Genomic DNA, 15,470 nt, shown 5'->3' with positions numbered 1-15,470 from the left:
TCTCTCTCTCTCTCTCTCTCTCTCTCTCTCTCTCTCTCTCTCTCTCTGTCTAAAGATCTTCTAACTTCTCTGACGCCCATGAAGAAACTTGACACTATGACCGCTCATCCCCATCCATTAGGGAGCCCACCTCCCAAATCTAGTTACCCAGAAGCCCAGGCTTCAGCCCCTATCCCTGATCTCTCTCCTGTACCTTTCAGATTGGTGCCTCTCTGATGTCCAGCAATGTGGGCAGTGGCTTGTTCATCGGCTTGGCTGGGACAGGGGCAGCCGGGGGCCTGGCTGTGGGAGGCTTCGAGTGGAATGTGAGTAGCCCTTGGGAGCAATCACCAGCCCAGGCTGGGAGCTCCCGATCTCCAAGGAACATGAGCATAGCCACTCTACATTCAACTGAGATAGAAACATTTATCTGGACCTGGTTTCCTCTCTGTAACTTACTGCAAACTGTGATACATGAAAAGTTCGAGAGACATAATTTCTGGGTAATTTATCGTTTAATTAATTATGGCTAGTGAATAATTAATAAAAGGATGGTCACTTGGCTGTCTCTTGTGAATCAAAGATGGATCATGGCAGCCCCTTGGAAGAGCAGGTGCTCCCAACAGGCAGCAATCAGCTCTGATTGGTTAACAATTAATGAGAAGAATGAATATTATAATGAAAGGTGGGCCTATTCTAATGAGGGGTGGAAGACATGACCTGATTACATCACTCTTACTCCCAGACCACCCCTAGCCTTAGGCAATTTTAGACATAGGGTCTACCCATTCACCCCCCACCCCCAACCAAGCCTGAGCAGAACACAGTGGGCTTCCCCACTTGGGTGGCATCTGAACAGGATTGAGAAGAAATGTTCAATCCAATCTCATCATCAGCCCTAGTCTTCAGGGACTGATTTGACCTAGTAGAGAATAAGGAAATAGAAAGGGGAAAAATCCTGGCTCTCCCCAATAGTAATTTGTTATTAATATAAAAGATAAATAATAATTTCTCCCAAAACTCTAGATCCACTTAGAACATAGGATCTTGGAACATGGTCCCAGGAATGTCAGAGCTATAGGAAATTTAGAAACTGTCTAACCCCCCATTTTACCAGTGGAGAAACTGAGGCACAGAGTAGGGGGGTACCCTAAGATCACACAGAAAGTTGGTGGCAGAATCAAGCCTGCTGCTAGGACTCCTACCTTCTGGACCAGCAGAGCCTGACACATCTTGTGCAGGTAGCCGCCTACTTCACTAGTCTAGGGTCCAGCACATGAGAGCTCTGCTTTCATTCTTTCCTGCCCTTTGCCTTTACCCAGGCAACCTGGCTGCTGGTGGCGCTTGGCTGGATCTTTGTCCCCGTCTACATCGCGGCAGGGGTCGTCACGATGCCTGAGTACCTGAAGAAGCGATTTGGAGGCCAGAGGATCCAAGTGTACATGTCTGTCCTGTCCCTCATCCTGTATATCTTCACCAAAATTTCAGTGGGTAGATGTTCCTGCTCATGAGACTGCCCTGGGGTTCTATTTCCCCGAGGCACACACTGCCAAGCACTCTGGGGGGAGGAGGGTAATCATACACAGGCCTTTCCATCATTTACCTCATTTTGCCTTCACTCCTGAGGGAGGCAGGGAAGGCATTATGACCCCTCCTTTAAAGATTAGGAAACTGAGGCTCAGAGAACAGATTTATTTACTGACATACAGCAACAAGTCAGTGACTGGTCCAGAACTGGAACCCAGAACCTGTTTCCTCCTCCTCTTTGCCTCCTTTCTCACCTCACTTCCAGGCAAGCCAAGGCCCCTCTGAGAGCCTGGGAGGCCTGAGCTGGGAAGGGGGCCCTGGCATGGGGTCCTCCCCTCCCCCAGGACAGTGACTCCCATCTCATCTCATCAGACTGACATCTTCTCTGGAGCCCTGTTCATCAAGGCATCCTTGGGCTGGGATCTCTACCTATCCACAGTCATCCTGCTGGTTGTGACAGCCATCTACACCATCGCAGGTAATGGCCCTTGGAGTCATTTATGGACACCCAGAAGGAGTCAATGCAGAGAGACCAAGAGGAAGAGAAGGAAAAAGAAAGTGGCGGAGGGATGGGGGAAGAAGGAGGTGTGGAAAGACAGAGACAGAAACAAAGAGACAGAGAAAGAGAAACAGAGAAAGGCAGGGAGGGAGAGAGAGAAGAACAGAGAAGAAAGGAGAGAAGAGAGACACAGAGAGAAGGAAAAGTCAAGTCAAGCACCCTCCACTGGACACCCGGGAGCTGGGACAGCCCATTTGGTTGTGGACTGACCCCTGCCCTCCTCTAAACCTAGGGGGCCTGACTGCTGTGATCTACACAGATGCTCTGCAGACTCTCATCATGGTGGGGGGAGCCCTGGTCCTCATGTTCTTAGGTAAGGCCTCGTGGGTTCAGAGATAGGGGGTGAGGGTGGGCCTGATCACTCCCCAAGGACAGGTGCCATGTCCCCTGCTTCCTCAGCATCCCTACAGAGAGCCCAGGATATGTCTCCCCTGCCTTGCCCTGAAAGGAGACATGGGAAGGGATTCCATTCCATGACGCCCTGTCACCCATGAGCAGATGCTCTGACTTTGCAGGGTTTAAGGAAGTCGGCTGGTACCCAGGCCTGCAGGAGAAGTACAGCATGGCCATCGCCAATGTCACCGTGCCCAACACCACCTGCCACTTGCCTCGGTCTGATGCCTTCCACCTGCTCCGAGACCCTGTCACTGGGGACATCCCATGGCCCGGCCTCATCTTTGGGCTCACGGTGCTGGCCACGTGGTGCTGGTGCACAGACCAGGTACCTTGGCCCTCAACTGTCACAGTCCCGGGCAGGGCTCCCAGCCAGGCCCACTGCTCCTAGAAAAGGGGCCGGGGCACAAGCAGGCCCCAAAGGAGAGCCCATGGGAATGCCGACCTGGAAGAAGCCAGTCTGGCCTAGAGGAAATTCAACTCACCTAAGGGTCTAGTCCCTGCCAGGCAGACAGCACTGTAGGCCACGCAGCACAAAGTGGCTATGAGACTTTGGGCAAGCCCTTCCACCTCTGCCCCAGACAGCTCTCTCAGAGCGACTGTCCACCTGTTCTGGTGGGGGAGTCTCCCCACTGGGAGCTCCCTAAACCAAAGAAATCACAGGGCTCTCCTGCCCTGTCCCCAGATGTATCAGGTGCTTGGAGTCAGGAGCCCAGCTTTCCACCAGCTCGTTCTGTGAACTAAGTGACTTCCAGGCTGAGCCTCAGTTTCCTCATCTGTACAATGAGGATACTTATGCCTGCCCTGTGCCTTCACACTTAGGCGAGAACTGGGAGGAATTGAGTCAGGGCAGAGTCTGTGCCCAGAAAGAAGGCTCAGGCTGCTCTAGGCCGGGCATGAGTGAGTATGAGCTTCCTGGTGCTGGCTGCAGTCTGTGCTATGGGCCTCCCCAGCCCTGGTTCCCCCCACAAAGCTGCCCAGTCCTTGACCCCCCCCCATGACCTCCATTCCCCATCTCTCCCCACAGGTGATTGTGCAGAGATCCCTGTCAGCCAAGAACTTATCCCATGCCAAGGGGGGCTCTGTGTTTGGGGGCTACTTGAAAATCTTGCCCATGTTCTTCATTGTCATGCCCGGGATGATCAGCCGGGCCCTCTACCCAGGTATGGCCATCCTTGCTAGTCTCCAGGGGCAAGGAGGGATTGAGGTGAGATGTAGCAGCAGCAGCAGCAGAAACTTGGAGCTGGCAGGTCCTTCCAGGGCTCTAGTCCCTTCCCCCACAGATGAACAAGAACCCCATTTATACCCTCCCTGATGAGAGACCATCCTGCCTCTGATTAAAGACCTCTGAGCATGAGGAGCTCACTACCTCTCCGGGCAGTCCACCCCCCTAGGACAGCTCTCATGGGCAGGCTGCTTTTCTCTGACATCAAGTGGAAATCTGTCTTTACCAATGGCCCCAATGCTGAAGCCCAGATGCCCCAGTGCCTGCCTTCCCTGGCCGGGGTCCCAGGTTCTAGGCTTCTCCCTTAGTCCTAACCCCACCCATCTCTGCTGGCTTCGCTCCCCTGGTGGAGTGGAGAGAGCCCTGAACAGGAAGACTGGACACCTGATTCTAGTCACAGTCTAGGTCATCCAGCACTGATTAAGCCCCTTCTGTGTGCAGATCCCTTTTCTGGGCTGTGGGGGAGACATGAAGTTTGGATAAGACCCTGTCCCTGCATTCTGGAGCTCAGTTTAGTGTATGAGGGGGAGGGTTTAGGAGGCCGAAAAGATCAGGGGACGAGAACCACCCAGGGCTGGAGGAAGGTTAGCAGCTGTCCACAGGAATCATGGGAGTACCATCAGAGGGGAGACATTGGGAGGATGGGTAGGAATCCCCCAGGGGAAGGGTCCTGGTGAGCCCAAGTCATCTACATGCTTGGGGCCTCAACTCTCAGCTTCCTCAGCTGCAAAATTAAGTGATCTATAAAGGCCCTCCCAGGTGTGCTTGCTTCAAGACATTATGTGTTCTATGTTCTAAGGTTGCCCCCCCATTCTCAGGTTCTAGGTTCTGAGTGCCCTCCTACTGCTGATGTTCTGTGTTCTAAGATTCCTTCCACTCAGTTCTGACATTCTCTGTTCTAAGGACCACTACCCCCAGCTGACATTCCCTATTCTCCGGTCCCTTCTAGCTCTGACCTTTGTTCTAAGATCTCTCCCAGCTCTGACATTATTTAGTCTAAGACCCCTCTCAGTTTCAACATTCTCTGTTCTAAAGGTCTCAGCTCTGACCTTTTTAGCCTCTAGAATCCTTCCAAAACCATTAATGTCAGAAAAGGGCTTAATATATAATTTCCTCTGGAGCCATCTTATTTTCACGAAGGGTCAATCCCTTAACCCAAAGGAGTAGTTTTCTAGGCATGGGGCTCTGTGGATGACCTGGAGAGGAAGGACTTTGAGGCAGGGGGTTTCCCTATACCCCAAGGCACAGGTCTTTGTCCTTCCCAACATAGGCCTGGCCCTGCCCCACCTCCACCATCCTCTCTGGGTAGACGGCCACCCTATTGGGGACACAGGCAGGTGCCAGTGACCCTGGGGGTCAGCCTCCCCTCAGTCCTGACTTCTACTTTGGATTTTACAGATGTGGTTGGCTGTGTGGACCCTGACATCTGCCAGGCCATCTGTGGGGCCCGAGTGGGCTGTTCTAACATTGCATACCCCAAATTGGTGATGGAGCTCATGCCTGTAGGTGAGGCTTGACTTGGCCTTTGGGTCTGGGGGGACAGCTTGTTAGGGAGGGGCATCAAAGGAAGGGCAGGCAAGAGGGAAGGCCACAACTAGAAACTTTTGCAGCTGGGCTAAGTGGAGGGTGGGGATTAGATGGGGAGGCATTGGGAGAGGTGAGGTATTGCACCCTGGGATACCAGGGGAAGAAACTTTGCATCCCTGGCTGGGTGCTCTTGTCTCTAGGGGCAGAGCTAAGCTTTGGAGCAAGGGCACAGGTAGATGAAGCTGGTGGCAACATGGGCAAGGGATATGGTCTCTGCCACTGCCACTATGGAGAAAAAGCCACTCCCCCTCAGTGTTGACAGCACCTTCTAAATTGTCCACCCTGGGACAAAATCCCAGCTGACTCTCCCTAGTTACCCCTCTCCTGGAATGGATGGTGCCTTGATTATCTTATGCCTATCTGTGTATCCCCAACCCTTAGCACAGTGCCTGGCACACAGTAAGTAGGCACTTAAATGTTTGCTGACTGACTGACTGACTGACCTGGGTCACTATGTGACCTCAGGCAAATCCCCTCCCTTCTCTAGACCTCAGTCCTTGAGCTTAATGTTGTACATTTAGCCCAGTGAGGTCAGGAAGGCAGGGCTTGGTCTCCCCACCCTAGAGTACAGAGAGGGGAAGGAGCCTGTGGCAGAAAAACCAAGACTTAGCTATGTTTCTCTTGACTCCAGACCTATGCATTTCCTAATCTCCATATCTAGGCAGAGAGATGAGTTCCCGAGGGTTTTCTTTTCCCCCAGGCAATAGGACTGAAAGTGAAGCCTGGAGCTCCTGGACTCTGCTTGGCCCTGAGCTGGGACCTGTGGGCCTTGAGATGAAGCCCATGGGTCCTGTAGCTGCTTATTCCCCAGCCTGGCCTCAGTGGCTCCCTCCAGGATGCCAGAGGGACGTTCAGATGAATTTTGCAGCTTGCCTGCTTGGCCCCCAGCCAGCCCCAGCTGGTGCCTGTGGGCCTGCCATCCCAGAGGGTGCTTTTCTCTCCCAACAGGGCTTCGGGGCCTGATGATTGCTGTCATCATGGCGGCCCTCATGAGCTCCCTCACCTCCATCTTCAACAGCAGCAGCACACTCTTCGCCATTGACATCTGGCTGCGCTTCCGCAGGAAGGCGACGGATCGGGAGCTGATGGTGGTGGGCAGGTCCTGGCTGCCTCCCTGGGTTCTCACACTGCCCCCTCCCATCCATGGGTTGGGGGCCCTCACCCCTCCTCTCCAGGTCCCTCTGCTGTGGTTGGCAGGTGCCAGTCCTGCAAACCCTGTCCCTGGGTGACCTTGGACAAATCGGGTCCCTTCTCCATTCTTCAGATTCTCCTCTATCAATGAAGGGATTGGACTAGGTGCCCCCTAATGTTCCTCCCACTTCTATATTTCTGCGCTCCAAGTTGGCATCCAAGAGGCATGACCACAGGCCAGAGCCAACCCTGTAGCCACCAAAGCATCTCCAAGACTTGCCCTGAGGCTTCTTTCTCTGGGTAGGGTTTAGGTCATCAGGAAGGAGGAAGAGGAAATTCTGAATGGGAAGGACCAGCCTGGGCAAAAGTATCCAAGCCAGAATGAGCTTGGTGTGCCTAGAGATGGGGAAGAGGGCAGCTTGGCCAAGGGCATGTGGGTGAGCAGCAGGGAAATGGAGAGACTAGGCTCTCAAGTGCCAGGACTTTATCTGAAGGCCACAAGAGTCCAGCAAATGTCTAGGACTCTCTGGATCCATTCCTGGCCTGGCCTGTCAGGGTGATGACATCATCAAAGTAGGAAGGAAGGTGGCCTAATCCTGGTACTCAGAGTCACAAGATCAGTACAGGGGACAAAGGTGCAGAAAAGCCAGGATGGGGAGTTCAGCCTTCCTGAGTGAGCCTGGCTATGTGTGTCCCATGATTAAAGGACACCCACTGTCATACCTGGGAGCGAGGGAGGTATCAGTAGAATGTGGAACACAGCATGGCAGAGCTGGGAGGGTGCCTAGAACAGTAAGGGGCCTGAGAGCAGGGGATGCCAGGGCTGGGAGGGGCCTGAGAACAGGGGATGGCAGGGCTGGGAGGGGAGGGGCCTGAGAACAGGGAATGGCAGAGCTGGGAGGGACCTGGGAGATCACCTGGTTTAAATTTCTCATTTTAAGAGTAGGGAAATGGAGACTTAGCCAAGGTGACACAGCCAGACAGTGGTAGAGGTGGACCTACCCAAGGGTCCTGACTTGCTGGTGGAGGCTCTTCTTGGCCTACTCCATAACTTGGTCTCTGAGGTTGGGGAAGTTTCTGGCTCCAGGCCCTCCTCTGCAGGTGGCCTGATGCCAACAGCTCCATCTGGGTCCTGGCCTGAGGCCTTCTCTGGCCCCTCCCCCACAGGGTGTTCATCGTGGGCTTGGTGGTCATCAGCATCGTCTGGATTCCCATCATCCAGAACGCCAACAGCGGGCAGCTCTTTGACTACATCCAGTCAGTCACCAGCTACCTGGCACCCCCCATCACCGCCCTCTTTGTTCTGGCCATCTTCTGCCATAGGGTCACAGAGCCTGTGAGTGCCTGGTGCTGGGGGAGGGGAGGAAGCCACCGCAGGTGCTGCAAGACCCCTGACCTGGGGGCTAGTGCGGCAGAGAGCTTAGCACCATCATCGTCATGGCTCTCAGAAAAAGGACTGGATTCAGAGCCAGCCAGCTTGAATCAAACTCTGCCTTCCCACTTACTCTGAGACCTCAGGCAACTCTCTCCCCTTCTGGTCCCTGTAAAATGAGGAGGTTTGTCACAAAGGCTCCTCCTAGCACCAACCCTTTGATCCCATAATCCTATAATTCATAATGAAAATACAGGCCCCTTCCCTTCTCTGGGCCTCGGTTTCCCCCCAAATGAGAAAGAATTTTCTAACAAGATCTGTCCAACAGGCTTGAGAGGTACTGAGCTCCCTGTCACTGGAGATGTTCAGTTCTAGGCTGCCTGACTCCCAGAGAGAGGCTGCCTGGGCCCTAGAATTAGAGAACACTGGCTTAGCCTTGGGCTCAGGATCTGCTGGCAGGGTTCTAGGCATTGTGGCAGAGTGGCAGGGAGGTCTGGCCCTTTGGGAGCTGCCTGGGCTCCTTGGTGACTGGCTCCTGCCTGGGGCTGCTGCCCTTTCTCTGCAGGGAGCCTTCTGGGGCCTCATCTTCGGCCTGCTGGTCGGTGCCCTCCGTATGATCCTGGAGTTCTGCTACAGGGCCCCCTCATGTGGGGAGCAGGACACCCGGCCAGCCATCCTGAGGGACGTGCACTACCTCTACTTTGCACTACTGCTCTGTGGCCTCACAGCCTTCGTCATCATCGTGGTCAGCCTCTGCACTCCTCCCATCCCTAAGGAGAAGGCAGGTTCCAGCCTGAGAGGGCAGGGCTGGATGGTACAGCACCAGTGTCTGGCCCCATGCTGTGCCATATGTGTGGTGGTCATGCCTGTGACTCAGCCTCTCAGGCCTCAGTTTCCTTCTTTGTAAAATGAGAGTCTTGGGTTGCATGATCTCAAAGGCCCTTTCAGATCTAGGTCTGTCAACTTTGACCATGGAAAAGTAGAGCTGTGGGGACCTAAAGACAGAATGTCAGAACTGGGAGGGAGCTTAGAACAGGGAGTGTCAGGGCTGGGAGGGAGCTTAGAACGGGGGATGTCAGAGCTGGGAGGGGCCTGAGAATGAATGATTGAAAGAGCTACTGAATGAATGAAGAAAAGGCATTCATTAAGGACTTGTCAGTGACAGCGGTGTCAGAGCCAGGCAAGAGTCTGACTGGGGGCTTGGGGTTCTCTGTAGTCACCATTCCTCCCCAGCCTCTGGCACCTAAGCAGGGAGCCTGCCACCACCACCCCCAGGACGCTTTTTTTCCTTTGACCTCTGACTGGAACCACTGGATTCTCTCCCTCCAGCTCATCCCCCTGACTTGGTGGACCCGGAACTGCAGCCCACCCGGTCTGGAAGGGCAATATCATACCCACCCGCCGAGGGACAGGGAGCCAACCTCGACAGCCCAGGAGAGTCAGACAGAAGACAGTGACCTTAAAAAGAAGGAATCCCCAGGTGAGCTGGGGCCGGGGAGAGGCAGGAAGACCCCACTGTGCAAAGATGGCCCCAGGAGAAGCAAGCAGGCCCCTAGGGCCTCCCGGGGTGTCTTTGGTACTAGGAGATTTGAGATGTTTCCCGCTCCCTCCATTCAAGGTTCAACTTCAGTTTCTACAAGAACCCTTCCATAACCTCCCAAACGTTAGGCTTTTCCTCCCCCTTGCTGTTACTTTGTATTGATTTATATGCTTTTGTTTCACCCATAGAATATAAAACCCTTGAGGGCAGGAGTCCTTTTCATGTTTGTTTGTGTCCCTAGAACCTGGCTCAGTTCCTTGTATACAGCAGGTACTGAATAAGTGTTTGTGGCATTGAATTGGAGCCAGGAAGTCTGGGTTCTAGCTTGGCTTTGCTGTTTCACTGCCCCGGGATGTAGGCGAGTCATTGTCATCTCTGAGTCTTAGTTTTCTCCTTTAAAACGGAGAGAATAAGACTTGGATACCTACATGACATAGCAAGTAGATGCAATGGGAAACAGAATTGGAGAGAGCAAGTTCACAGGAAACAAAACCCAAGAAAAAAATGATAACAGTAACCTAATCTGTCTGTACCTATGTAGTACCCCCCTGGCCTATCTCCTCAAGTTACAAGTTGGCAGGTTGGGTGGAGGGGGTGATGACAGCTGCTCCCTCCAGTTCAGGAGCACACTGTGGGGACACACTCTTAAGCCCCTGCCAGTGAGCTCACCATTAATCATCAGCCAGGAGACACAGTGATCTCAAAGCAAAAGCAATCACTGAGGAGAAATAGTAAGACATGGTCTATGAACCACTCCCCCACAGGCCTCAGGGCACACTCTTACACAAATACATATGGCATCAGTGGGAAAAGTGGTGAATTGGTAGTGAAGCATATATGGAGGGAACTCACGTGACCAGCATAACTGTTACTGCAGAACCCAATATCATTTCTCTTTTGCGGTATCTCATGCTGAGCACAGTGTCTCTGCTGAGCAGAGCCCTCAGCTGGACTCCTTAAGCCTGTTCCTTCTGCAGCTCTACTCTCTACTGCCAAGGCTGGTCCTCTCTGGAAGTCAGTTCTCCTCTCTGCTGCCATATGTCATGCTCTATTCCCAGCTCTCTGTGTCTGTCACTCTCTCTATACTTTTCTAGATGCAGCATCCCTTACTGGGGAAGTAGTTCTGATATGTGGCCTATGACGGGAGGAAATTGATGAAATCCTCCCCCTTCCTCCTTCTCTTAGAGGCTCAGGGGTCACACTACCTTCATGTGCCATGCTTCACATGTGTCTTGACTGCCCAAAGAGCTGTCAAACTCAGCTTTTTTAAAGGTCACCAAAGGTGTAGCCAATCTTTGGCCAATGAATGGCCAGCTGTCCTCTTAATACCATGAGAAAAAAAATTCCTCCACACTTCATAAAAGACTAACTTGTCGACACATTTTTGCATTTCATTTTGACATTTTAGTACCTCATTATTTCTCTTATCTGCCCCCTTCATTTCTGTGATTCCATCTCCACACAAAAAGCACAAAATGTGGGCAACAAGCAAAAAGAAGCCAACACAGTGAAGAGAAAAGAGGTCATCTGATCTCATTTGGATCATCAAGACTTGATGGGGTGAAATCCCTAACGGGAATCCATTCATCTAGCAATCAATAAGCATTTATTGGGTTATGCTAGGTACTGAGTATACAAAGACCAAACTGAAACAGTGCTTGCCTTCAAAGGGTTTACATTCTAATGGGGGAGACAGATAGATAAATAGAGAGATAGGTAGATAGACAGACAGACAGATAGATATAGACACAGATATATAGATATGCAATATAACAAACAGAATGAAGATAAGTTCATTGTGGGGGACTAGTAGCTGTGATGGGGGGCGGGGTAGATATTATATCAAAGGATCAGAGAGTCTGAGAATTGGAAGGGACCTCAGTGGCCATCTAGGTCAACCTTATACAAAACCAAGGCTTCATATGGAAGGTTCTGCTTGAGTTGGGTCTCAAAGGAAACCAGGGATCCTATGAGAAAGTTTTTTTTTTTTAAAGCACTCGGGGTTAAGTAACTTGCTCAAGGTTACACAGCCAGTTATTTCTGGGTGTGGTACTGAGTGTCTGAGCCCGGGATTCGATCTCCAGGTCGTCCCAACACTGGAGCCCGTGCTCTTACTCGCTGAGCCACCTGGCCGCCCCTAAGCAATTGGGGTTAAGTAACTTACTCAAGGTTACACGGCCAGGTGTTTCTGGGTGGGTGCTAAGTGCCTGAGCCCGGGATTCGATCTCCAGGTCTTCTCAACACTGGAGCCGGTGCTCTTACTTGCTGTGCTACCTGGCTGCCCCATTCTATGAGAAAGTTGATTCCAAACACGGGGTGCAGTGAGTATAAAGGCACCAAAAGGGAAATGGAGCAGCGTGGATTCAGGGTGTCTAGTGGACCAGTATGTTTGCGTCTCAGAGTGTGTGGAGGGGAGTAATGTATAAGAAGTGTAGAATGTGTCCTAGGGGAATGTACATGATTCTGATGGTCAGGGCTCAGCCTGGGGCCATGAAACAAGGTGTCCCTCTTGCCCAGCTCTGCTTATTCTCTCCTTCCCAGGCCCCACCCAGTCCTGTTGGCAGAAGTTTTATTTCTGGTTCTGTGGGTTTTCTCTGACCCCCACACCTATCCTGAGTCCTGCAGAGAAGGCCGCAATGGAAAGGAAACTGACAAGCATTGAGGAGACCCCACTATGGAGGCAAGTTTGCAACATCAATGCCATCTTCCTACTGGCTATCAACATCTTCCTCTGGGGCTACTTTGCCTAAGTGGCTGCTGTGGCCCCACATCCATTTGGGAGGCGTAAACCAAGTCATATCAAACTGGCTGAAAGGCCAGCATTGGATTTCATGAAGGAAGCCCCCTGAACACGAGCTGTGGCCCTCATGGAGCATGGCAAGTCAGTCGGTACTGAACGGTCAATCTCCCACCTCCCCGCCTTCATCTCGGCTGACTGGTAGCTGCCGAACAGCTCAATGCACACGATACTAGACTTGGAGCTTGAAGCTTTATCCATATCCTCCTGGCTCTGATACCCATTAGCAGTGTGACCTCGGCAAAGTCACCCCTCTGATGTCTCCTCATCTGTACAGCCAGCTAAGGTCTACGAAGCACTTTGCCCACAACGGCCTTGTGAGGTAGGGAGTAAGATTACATGCTCCCTTCACAGATTCGGAAGCTGAATCTCCAAGGGGAAAAGGGACTTCCTGAGGATGACAGAGTAAATCAGTGGGAAGGTCTGACCAGACCCCTTTGTCTGGCAGTATTTCTGCTCTTCCAAACTTCCCGGCATTCTGACCTGAGACAGTGTCTTGGATCTGGGTCAGGGAAGATGCCTGCTTCTCTCCTCCTTCCAGCAGGTACTTCCCCATAATCTCCTGAGTGCCCGGGAGCTCCCTAGGGGCTGCAAGGGAGCCAGGAGGAGGCAGGAGCTGGGAAGACACTCGTCAGCTGAGTGAGGTTTGATGTCTCACTCCCTGCTCACTTTCCCTTTCAAAATCCCTGCCTTCATCCCTTCCTGGGGCCCCAACAGCTTTGCCTTGCTGAAGCCCTGCTGCAAATATGCCATTCTGGTATTTCAAAACCTTCTTTGGTTCCCTACTCTTAAGGGTTAAAATACACACTCCCTGTCCTAGTCTAAGGTAAGCAACCTTACCTCTCCATCTTCCCTTCTGCCCCCTCCATACCCTCTACATTCTTCCACTCTGGTCTGGAAGACTCTTGGTCCCTCACTCTCACCCTGTCCCATCCCTTCCCTGGGCCTGCATTCCCAGTGTTCCCCACTCTTAGAAAGAATTCCTCTTCTCTCCCATGCCCATCTGTATTGGTTGAAGTTGATTCCATCCTTCAAAGCCCAGCCAGGGGCCACTGTCTCCAGGTAGCCTCACCTGCTGCCTCTGATAAACGTTAACCCCCTTCTTCAAATGCCTCAATGTTCTTCACTCTTCTCCATTTCTCCATTCACCCTCAGCTTTGCATCATACTTACTCGTGTCCCTATAAGAATTTAAACCCTATGAGGTCAGGGACTGTATAATTTGTCATTTCCCTGAGGCAATTGGTGTTAAATGACTTGCTCAGGGTCATTCAGCTAGTGTCTGGGGCTGGATTTGCAACTGTCATCTTTGTCTACCCAGTGGGAGCTTAGGGCTCTGCACATAGTAGGAGCTTCATAAATGACTTTTCCCATTCTGCCACTCCACAATGATCCCTTCTAATTCACTTACAGAACTACTCCAACTACCTCCACTGGCATTTTCTTAGGATCATTGAATGGTGGACTCCTAGACTCTAAGAGATGGCTGGATCCCCAGAGAGCAGCTAGTCCATTCTCTCCAGGCAAGAATCCTCCATAACTTCCAGGACAAAGGGCGGTTTAGCAACTTCTTGGAAACGTCCTGTGACAGTTGAGGCAGCCCATCCCATGGTTGGCCAACTCACAGAAAACTTTTCCTTAGGTTAAGTCCTTGGGCCTCCTGAAGACAGAAGAGGCCTTGAGGGATTTGCTATAAGGGGTTAAGGACAAACAATCAAGGACAATCTCAGGCAGAGAGATATCTATGTGAGGGGGCAGTGGGCTTACCCAATACCTCCAGAGACATTCCCCTGCACCACTGGCTCATAAGCCCCTCCTTTTGGGGAGCTCATACTCTGGAAGATGGGGAGGTATATATGAGAGGAGAGATAGAACTGAGTTGAGAGCCCAAGCAAGAATTCAGTGGGTGAGTCAAGGCTGAGTTAAAGATGGTGGGTAGGGAGGTGCATAGAGGTCTGCAGCCAGCCAACACAAAGGCCCGTTGCTGGTGGCCTATGGCTTGTACTTATCACCCCATTCTTCTGCAACCATTCATTTCAGGTGAACTCTGGCAGGAGGCAGGACCACTTGGGAAGAGGTGGGAAGGGGAGGAAACTTAAGAGTTTTAAACATCTGAACTAGAAGGATCATTAGAGAACATCTAATCCAACCCTCTCATTTTACAAAAGGGGAAACTGAGTCCAAGGGAGGTGATGTGGCTTGCACAGGCGAGTTTACACAATGAGCTAAGGATAAGTGAGCTGCCAAAGCATTGCTACATCTGCTGAGATTGGCGGATCTCATTCTTTGTAGATGATTATTTCCTGTTTCCCTTCAAGACTCAGCTCAAGCCCCACCTCCTCGAAGGGGCCTTTGCCAGTCTCCCAGATGCTATGACTGTTTCCTACTGGATTTTGTCTCATTAACTCTTTATGTATCTTGCACATACTTTCTATCTTGTCTCCACTTTAAGAATGGAAACTCCTTGAGGGCAGGATCTGTTGAATTTTTATCTTTATATCCTCAGCACTTAGCTACTGCCTGACACACAGTAAACATCTGGTGCTTAATAAATGTTTATTGATTGATTGGTTTCTGAGATTACATTGAATGCAGATTAATTAGGAGCTTATACTATACTAGGGGTCTTCAATACATGAGCAGATAAATAAGTAAGAGTGCTAACAGTTGTGGGGGGGGGGGGGAGGAAAGGCCAGAGCATCTGAGATTCCAAGAGGCACAAATGAGGAGGGAGAGCCTCTAGGTAGGGGGAAAGCCAGTGCAAAGACAGAGGCAGGAGATGGGAGGTTGTATGTGAGGAATTGCAAGCATATAGTAATCCTCTACCTTTAATTTACTCATATATACATGATATATTATTAATCATTAAGATTATATAAAATTATATATTATATATATAATATAATCTATGTTAAGGAGTTTTCAAACTTTAAAGTACTTTATAAGTCACATTTGGGGCGGCCAGGTAGCACAGCAAGTAAGAGCACCGGCTCCAGTGTTGAGAAGACCTGGAGATCGAACCCCGGGCTCTGACACTTAGCACCCACCCAGAAACACCTGGCCGTGTAACCTTGAGCAAGTTACTTAACCCCAATTGCTTAAGGGTGGTCAGGTGGCTCAGCGAGTAAGAGCACGGGCTCCAGTGTTGGGACGACCTGGAGATCGAATCCCGGCCTCAGACACTCAGCAACACACCCAGAAATAACTGGCCATGTAGCCTTGAGCAAGTTACTTAACCCCGATTGCTTAAAAAAAAAAGAAAAAAAAAGTCACATTAACAAGCACTCATCAACAGTCAACTGTATGCCAGGCACTGTGCTAAGCCTTGGGATAACAAAGTCAATCCGTCAGTCCATAAGCA

At 51.3% G+C, this 15,470-nt stretch overlaps 1 protein-coding gene across 7 annotated transcripts in view; it reads left to right on the top strand.

The window, feature by feature from the left end:
* The window catches only part of LOC138165362 (sodium/glucose cotransporter 4-like), a 21,921-nt gene extending 7,232 nt beyond the window's left edge, over positions 1-14,689 (top strand). For all 7 annotated transcript variants that reach the window (XM_069093623.1, XM_069093619.1, XM_069093621.1 and 4 more), the window contains 12 exons: positions 201-305; positions 1,302-1,466; positions 1,879-1,984; positions 2,298-2,378; positions 2,581-2,786; positions 3,486-3,621; positions 5,082-5,189; positions 6,219-6,369; positions 7,569-7,737; positions 8,339-8,554; positions 9,103-9,253; positions 11,855-14,689. In XM_069093623.1, the coding sequence (XP_068949724.1) occupies positions 216-305; positions 1,302-1,466; positions 1,879-1,984; positions 2,298-2,378; positions 2,581-2,786; positions 3,486-3,621; positions 5,082-5,189; positions 6,219-6,369; positions 7,569-7,737; positions 8,339-8,554; positions 9,103-9,253; positions 11,855-12,063 (1,788 nt within the window). In that variant the 5' untranslated portion in view covers positions 201-215 and the 3' untranslated portion in view covers positions 12,064-14,689. The remainder of the gene's footprint in view (positions 1-200; positions 306-1,301; positions 1,467-1,878; positions 1,985-2,297; positions 2,379-2,580; positions 2,787-3,485; positions 3,622-5,081; positions 5,190-6,218; positions 6,370-7,568; positions 7,738-8,338; positions 8,555-9,102; positions 9,254-11,854) is intronic.
* The last annotated feature ends 781 nt before the right edge of the window (positions 14,690-15,470 follow it).

This window comes from Petaurus breviceps, unplaced genomic scaffold (assembly GCF_028583685.1).
Source record: "Petaurus breviceps papuanus isolate PSGF00001 unplaced genomic scaffold, PetGlider_PUasm1.0 208, whole genome shotgun sequence".
NCBI lineage: Eukaryota > Metazoa > Chordata > Mammalia > Diprotodontia > Petauridae > Petaurus > Petaurus breviceps.
The sequence above is the reverse complement of the archived record's forward strand: the minus strand, read 5'-3'. Positions and strand labels throughout refer to the sequence as shown.